Raw genomic sequence first — 8,494 nt, 5'->3', positions numbered from 1 at the left:
TTCTACCAAAACATGACCATATATACTGGATGAAATCTGTGATAATAAAATGCAGAAATAAAGGAATCCTAGTCAATCAATTGACATGTTGATTTGCGATAAAAGCATGAACTAAGTGACACAATTAAATTGAGATGGCCGGTTTGTTAACTATAATGCAGGCAATAGATGCTGCAAGCTTGTAACCAGAACATATGGCGCGCACCTTGTGAATTAGCATTTCATTTTCTGTGCAGTCCTATATATTATTCTTGCAGGAGTATATCTATGAGCTTAATCGAGAGTTCGAGACACATTGACAAATGAAGATGTCTCTCACATAATCAAGTTATTTTATCTTCTGGCAGGTTATTATTTCTCTTGAATTAGAATCATATCCATGCTTGCAGTGGTGTATTATTATAGATTATATGTCGATTAATTTGGTTTGATATATAAAATGCTTTGCATATATAGATGTATTAGAGGTGTATGACAATACAGATGAAGGCATTTTGGTCACATACAACCAGTTCGAATCTATACCTGCAGACTCAAACATGAACCCCATCACTGTCCAATTAAAGTGCTTATTGTATAGAATGGCTGGACTGAAGGATAACGATAACTTCTTAGTTCTTACTGCTAGCTTGCGATTTAGTGCATCACATTGTTTTGCAATTTATGCATCTTGATCATTGATATCTATCAACTGGATGAAGTTAGCAGCTTAAGATGTTGCTTATTCGTCCTTAATCGTGATCAGTCTACTCATATCCTGCTTTATGCTAGTGTTGATAGTGAGGGTGTGCATTATTTGTATTGTATGCAATTTTTCAGTTTTCATAAAATGCTTACAAATAATAACTTTTTTTTTTATGGTTAATTTTTCAATTCTCTTTTGATTTGGGATTCAGACGCATTGTATTGGAAAGTGATGCTATAGTAGTGGTGGAGGCTCTTATAGAGTCTGTTGTCAGTCTGAGTGATGAAGGAATGATGAAATCAGAGAGTTTGCAAAATCATTTAAGTCTTGTAGTTGGAATTATGTTCCCGAAGTTGCAATTGTGCTGCGCACAGGGTGGCTAAGGTTGCTCTAGCTAGTCCCCCAGTTCCAAGGTTGTGAACATGCATGTGATTGTTGGTATAACTTTCAAGTCCCCTTAATATGATTGATACTCTTTTTTTGTCAGTCTTCTAGCGTAATGTGACTAATGTCTGTTTCTTTTTTATGTCTTGGGAGTCAGTAACTGACTGTGTCTAGTTTCTATACAATTTTCCGTGAATGATCATCATGGCAAAGGAAAACGAGTTTTTCGATCAAATGACAGCTTCCAAAAAGCTTATGAGTGACATTCTTCATTAAAGACCGAGGCAAAGGCTCAGAAAATTGTGGCAAGAGCTAAACTTTTTCAGTGGTGAATCTTATGAAAAGCACATCCTGAGCTAGGGGAGAAGTTCCTTGATGTATAATAGTTTTATGGGGATGGGGCTTGCATTCTTTCTCGTAAAGCTAGATGACTTTGGAGATCTGCAAGTTTTTCTATCGATGCCATGAACTTCACTTTGGCTTATGTTTGTGGTGGGGCAGTTAATGATCACTGCAATAACTAATTTGCTATTGTTACTGCAAACTCTGCCATCCTAAAGCTCAGTAAAGAGTATTTAAAAAAAAAAAAAAAAAAAGCTCAGTAAAGAGATGTCATGGAATGAAGAAGTTTCAGGAGCACAGTGCAGATAAACTGACATTACAGCTCATTTCCACCTACCCTGTTTCAAAAAGCCTTCATTTCGGCTGAGCACTCTGTCATCCTAAACCCTAAACCCTAAACTTCTGCAGATAAGGTGTTTGTATAGTGAGATACATGTCTCTTAACAGGACGTACTGAGCATGCAGTAGCGTAGCCTGTTTCATGAACCCCTCATTTCTGGCTTTCTTAAACTTCAAGACGCCAGGGATTTGTACATGATTTTAATATGATCTGTTACACATTATTATTCCATTCTGTCCACACTATGCAGAACATGTCCAGGAATCTTGGATGAGGAAAGCCTCTGGCTGGTGCTTTGAGTGATGCAACCTTCCAGAGTGCCAATATGTCTTTTGGGTTTAGGAAACAAGAAGGGTACTGCTCCATTTAACATATATTCCTACTGAAGAAGACTATAAGCAAGAAGTTTTAATATAAGTTTATGATGGATGCATGGAAGGCAGAGTACATGAAACATACTTCAACAGTCTGTCAGTTTTGCTCTGGATGACATGGTGATATTACAGGAAATTAATAAAGCAATTGAACTCGCAGGGGATCTTAGACTTGAAGCTACCAGTTGGAGAGATTGAGGTCCTACAAGAGAACTTGTACTTGATTAAGAGACAAGTCCTCATGTTAAATTGATATTAGAGCTGAATCCTCAATCGTCCATCTCACCATCTTTAATTTTCAGATTATTGATGAGGAGATGAAATATCCTGCTCCTAGAGATGCAGATTTGGACATATAGATACAAAACAGATGACAAGTCTTGAGATTTGCTTCTTTGTGCTGCCCTTTCTATGAGCTGTTTTTAAGGGCTCGATCTTTTGAAAAGGTATGGTCATTGATGTTCTTCATTTCTTAATTCACAGTTAGTATACTATACGTACAAGTCGAATGGTTATATTAAATTATTAATCAGTATATTTTAGACTTGCCTCAAACTTAAATGGAGACTGAAGACTTCCATAAAAAAGATATGAACACTAAGCTAGCTTCTGTATTCATTATTCAAATGAAAACCTTTCTGGTTTGTTCTACCAAAAACATGAGCATATATACAAGATGAAATCTGTGATAATAAAATGCAGAAATAAAGGAATCCTAGTCAATCAAGTGACATGTTGAGTAGCGATAAAAGCATGAAGTAGTCTTATTAAGTGACGCAATTAAATTGACATGGTTTGTTAACTATAACGCAGGCAATAGATGCTGCATGCTTGTAACCAGAACATATGGCACCTTGTGAATTTGCAATCCACTGAGGAGTTGAGCTCCCACATGGTACTAGTATTTCATTTTCTGCGCGGTCCTTTATATTATTTTTTGCAGGAGTATATCTATGAGCTTAATCGAGACACATGGACAAATGAAGATGTCTCTCACATAATCAAGTTATTTTTTCTTCTGGCAGGTTATTATTTCTCTTGAATTAGAATCATATCCATTCCTGCAGTGGTGTATTATTATACGTTATATTGTCGATTAATTTGGTTTGATATATAAAATGCTTTGCATATATAGATGTATTAGAGGTGTATGACAATACAGATGAGGGCATTTTGGTCACATACTACCAGTTCGCATCTATACCTGCAGACTCAAACATGAATCCCATCACTGTCCAATTAAAATGCTAATTGTATGGAATGGCTGGACCGAAGGATAACAATAACTTCTTATTGCTAGCTTGTCATGATTTAGTGCATCACATTGTTTTGCGATTTATGCATAATCTTGATCAGCCTGTGTGGCTCTCCCCATCCTTGCAGTAGATGGTAGTTCCCAGATTTAAGTTTGCGTGTGGTTTTTCCTCTATGTGTTTGGCAAGTTGGTTGAAACCACTTTATGTCTTTATGTACCCATTCATCTGTTTTGTTGATTTGTAAGTTTTCTCATGTTATCAATAAAGTTCTTTCACTTTGGATAACAAAAAAAAAATAATAATAATAATAATAAATCACACAAAACAGTTCATTTCACTTCTTCTATCGAAGTCATACTCGTTCCTTGGGGGTAGTAACACATGCAAACAGAATAAATACTGGATGCCGGACACTCAAGGCTTAGTAATGGGCAATATTAATGTAACAAATATAACTAAAGAAAAGAAAAGCTGGGAAAACATTCAAGAAATTTTGAACCAGGTCCTGATTTGAAATTTGTCAAAAACCAATATTAGAGGAGAAAAAAAATTGACCACATTGATAATGCTGGAAAACCCATTACATTCTCATTGTATGCATCAACATCAATCAAACACAAGCAGGTTCTTGAATTCATTTCCTGAAACTGCAGATTGCATCAACTCTTCTGCTTTAGGAAAGTGTTTTAATATTGAAGTGGCAATCGGCAGAACTTGGTTGTAAATATTGTGGATATCCACCATCTCTACACACTATGTGCTGCCTCATGAACTCACATTTTGATCTGAGACGATCTCCTTCAACATTGTGCATCTTGAACATCCTTCCTGCCGATGAGAATACTTTTCCTTTCCACGGATTTGCACACAGTTCTGAACCTGGACCCACGAACAATTTGAACAAGCCCAAATTTAAAACTGGTTGGTGTTATATAAAACACCATTTTGGCATTTTTTGTGCGTTCGGGAGTTTGGGTTATGCTGTCCCACATCCGGAAATGTGTTTCCATTCACAGCAAAAACCAGATGCAATTCCCCCCTAAAGATTCCGTCTTTTTCAAAATCTCATAGCTACAGAAAAAACCCAGATCAACATAGACTGTGAAAGTTTAATCGACTTACAAGACCCGTCAATGTCATCGGCCAGTTTCTGAGTTGGGAAAACGAACGTGTTCCAGCCTCTCTCCCCAGCTTGCTCTCCGTTCAAACCCACACCATTATGGACTATTGCTCCCATACGACGTTTGTAGAAGAGTAAGTGATGAACACTGGGTGGCCTTAGCTTCCATCCATTGGGTGTCTATTTTGTGAAGAAATCAATCTGCAAATGTCACTCTGCAAGCATTAATCCTTTAATCAACAAACAAAAAAAGGTTAAAATTTTTTACTTTTTGGTTTTGGAGGGGAAAATCAAGGGAACCCGTAGGGGTAATTATCTATAATACCCCAGTTTTTGTATTAAATTATTACTAAACAGATCCCACATCAGACAATGCTCTCGCTCAAGGGTCGGGGAGGTTGAGCTTTGAAGCTTAGGTAGCAACCATCACAGGAAGACTGACGGAATCTATTTTGCGGTGGTTGTCAGTGGTCGAGTTCTGGTTGGGAGTTAGCTAGAAGAGGTAGCCGGCAATGGCATTGTTTTGTTTTGGGGTCGCCCGAGACTGCATATGATGGGAACGCTATCGATAAAGAAGAGGCATAGTTGCACTATCCCGTAATTATAGGTCCCGCATCGAAAAGTGCCTTAGCTTAAGAGGCATTTAAATATGTTCGCTAAGCACGTGATCGTACCCTACGGGGCAACAAGGTACAGGTACAAATAACTGACCTTACACTCAACTTAAAATTGGTTGGTGTTCTATGAACAACATTTTTCGTATTAAATTAGTACAAAACCGATCCCACATCGAAGAGTAGCTATGCCGAATGGCGTTTAAATATGTTCGCTAATCACATGAGGTCGCCCACGTGGCAACAAGACAAGTCTGAACTAAACTGTTAGACCGAATACCTAACCTATGCAACGGAACTGGACTGTACTGAACCTAGACTATTGGACTGTGGAGGACACCTAATTAACAAGCCCAATTAAAGGATTAACAACTAATTAAAACGGGTTGGTGTTATAAAACACCATTTTTTGTTCTTTTTTTATTTTATTTTTTTCCACCATTTTTTTTCCCCGATAAAAAATGGTGTCGTTTTTGATAATTTGGATCATATTAATGACTATATACTTCAATCCACTACTACAATTATGCGAAGGAAACCTGGACATTGATAAGATAAAAAGAAAAAGACCCAAAAGTGCGTTAGCTAATCTTTTAAAAGACCCTAAAGTGTGTTAGCTTAAGAGGCATTTAAATATGTTCGCTAATCACAGGAAGGTACCCCAGGGCCTAGGGTAAACAAAGATCAAGCAAGATACATGTGCAATGACCGACTTTACACTCAACTTTGGACATGATTAGACTCGACTTATTGGAGTTGGACCCGAACTTTGAACTGGACTGTACTAAATTACTAATGGACTGAGTCAAAGATGACAACTAAAAATTATTCGTGGGGTAGAACTGTAGAAGAAGACTATAAATGTGGACATAGAACAACTCTCAAAATACATATATTGCAAAAGAACTTTGGCAGTCTAGCTTCCGTTAAACCTTCTCTTCATCCTTTTGATCCCCACAGCTATCATCACATAGAGGCTATCGTATGCATTATCGAGGAATCGGAAATAAGCATATCTCCACGTCTTGATAAATATCAAAGAACCACATACTGCCCAAAATCCTACAACAAACCCAGGCACAGCAGAAACTAAAAACCATGGAACTTCATGCTCACTGTTGACATCTATACTGTTGTTATCATCTCCATCAATGCCATCATTTGGAAGTGGTTGACAATTATTTGGAAGTGGAGAACCACAAAGGTTGGGATTCCCCTCAAATGCAGATGCACCGAAGCCTTGTAACTGAGTGCCTGTTGGTATTTGGCCTTCTAGATTATTGTATGAGACATTAAATTTTGCCAAGAAATTAAGGCTTGTTAATGATGCTGGTATATTTCCAGAGAAATGATTTAAGGAGAGATCCAATTCTGCCAAGTGTTTGAGGTTGGATGTTTGGTCTGGAATCTTGCCGAAGAAGAAATTGTTTTTAAGGGACAACTGATGGAGAAGCTGCAATTGGCCAATTTCAATCGGTATATTTCCAGTTATGCTATTGCTGGCTAGGAGTATTGACGGTGGATAGTACAACAAAGAATTGTATTGTCCAGCTGTCTTGCCGCCATCATTCGTGGTGTAGATAGGCAATTCAAGATCATCAGTGGACAAGTTGTTGTTTTGAGATACCACCATTGGCAGGCTACAAAGTTCCTTTGGAAATTCACCAGAAATGAGGTTGAATGCCAAGTTTACGTAAAAGAACCTAGGAAGAGTCCCAAGCTGACTTGGAATTGGCCCTGTGAATTTATTTGAATTTAGATTTAAGACCTCTAACTTCTTGAGCTTAGATAACCATATAGGTATTTGACCGGTGACCTCGTTGTTACTCAAATCCAACAATCGAAGATTTTGGAATCCATCAAAATCAGTCATGCCAAGATCAGCTGGAACTTCCTCCTCTTCAAAACTAGATGCTAAGGATAGGAATATGAGACTGTTGCAATGCATGAGTATCTTGATTGCCCCTGTGATATTGGTCAATCTATTGAAAGAAAGTGAGAGATAGGACAAGGATTTCAATGATAGAATTTCAGGTTGTATTTGTCCCTCAATATCATTTGCACTAAGTCGAATTGCTTTGAGAGACTTGCATGAGTATAGGCTTGTGGGGAACGTACCTGTGAACTGATTCTTCAACAGGTCCAGTTTACGAAGCCTACTAAGTCTGGAGAAATTATACATGGACAAATCCCCTTCAAAGTGATTGACTCCTACATTTAGTTGCATAAGTCTTGTGCAATTCATTAAAGATGGGGGCAGAGAACCTTTTAGATTGTTGAAATGAAGGAGCAACAGTTCCAACTTGGAAAGCTTCCCAAAATGGAGAGGAAGAACACCGCTGAATTGATTGAAATGGAGGTCAAGTATTGCAAGGTTTGTGAGGTTGAGAATGCCATCACTAAGGACTCCGTAAAGTGAATTGAGAGGTAATGAAATTTGTTCAAGAGTGGTAACATTATACATGTCTTCTGGAAGTGTTCCTGAGAGGTTATTATTCCCAGCACAAAACACCTTGAGCTTGGAACACATCCCTACTCCGGGATATATACTTCCGTTGAATTTATTGAAAGAAAAATCCAACACTTTGATCAATGGAGAAGAAGTGAAACAAATGGAAGTTGGTATAGATCCTTTGAAGGTATTGTTGCTGACATTGAAACTAGTCAAATTCCAAGCTTGTTGGAAGAATGAAGATAGAATCTCACCTTGGAAAGAATTGCTGGACAGATCCAGCATCTGGATACTCCCAGATAGTGGAGAAATTGGTAGTTCTCCAGATAGAAAGTTATAGCTCAAATCAAGAATCTCAAGAGGATTCAATGACAAGAACAATCCAGTTTGACCTAGTGAACCGTGAAGTGAATTGCGAGAGAGATTGAGGTAAGTGAGATGTGTGAGATTTTGCAGAGATGATAAGGGAGAGATACCTCCATTGAGTTTGAGGCCTTTGGAAGGTAAGCTCAAATGGGTGACCAAACCATCTTGGTTGCAAGTGATGCCTTCCCAACGACAACAATTACCGGAAGTCCAATTCAAGGAAGGAGAAGAGAGAGTGAGGGCAAAGGCCAAGAGAGAAGTGCGTTCTGTTTGGGTGCATGCATGAATATGTGTAGGGAAGAAGATTAGAATGAGAAGGACGCTTAAGCATTGAGCCATTGGATGATTTTCTCATAGCTTTGTGTACGTATATAGTTATATACACATTCTATCAGATTGGAGAGAAGGTCTAGCTTAATTAAATATGAGAAACGTTTGTTGAATTAGATAATATTTCTTTTACTTCTTCCTACTTTCGTTTGGTTACATTCTACTCATATTTCTTTTTACTTCTTCTCATTTTCTTCCACTCACACGTATCATTTTTTTTTTAATGAGTAG

The 8,494-nt window shown here is 37.9% G+C and overlaps 1 protein-coding gene across 1 annotated transcript; it reads right to left on the bottom strand.

The window, feature by feature from the left end:
• Positions 1 to 5,890: 5,890 nt before the first annotated feature.
• Positions 5,891 to 8,272, bottom strand: LOC133737120 (receptor-like protein 3). The gene has a single exon (XM_062164742.1). The coding sequence runs from the start codon at positions 8,270 to 8,272 to the stop codon at positions 6,032 to 6,034; it is 2,241 nt and encodes a 746-aa protein (XP_062020726.1). The 3' UTR covers positions 5,891 to 6,031.
• Between the last annotated feature and the right edge of the window lie 222 nt (positions 8,273 to 8,494).

The sequence above is a fragment of the Rosa rugosa genome, chromosome 3 (genome assembly GCF_958449725.1).
Source record: "Rosa rugosa chromosome 3, drRosRugo1.1, whole genome shotgun sequence".
Classification (NCBI taxonomy): domain Eukaryota; kingdom Viridiplantae; phylum Streptophyta; class Magnoliopsida; order Rosales; family Rosaceae; genus Rosa; species Rosa rugosa.
This window is presented reverse-complemented; position numbering and strand designations above follow the sequence as displayed.

Excerpts from the sequence above, each read along its gene's own strand:
- LOC133737120 (XM_062164742.1), bottom strand. The coding sequence starts at position 8,272 with ATGGCTCAATGCTTAAGCGTCCTTCTCATTCTAATCTTCTTCCCTACA.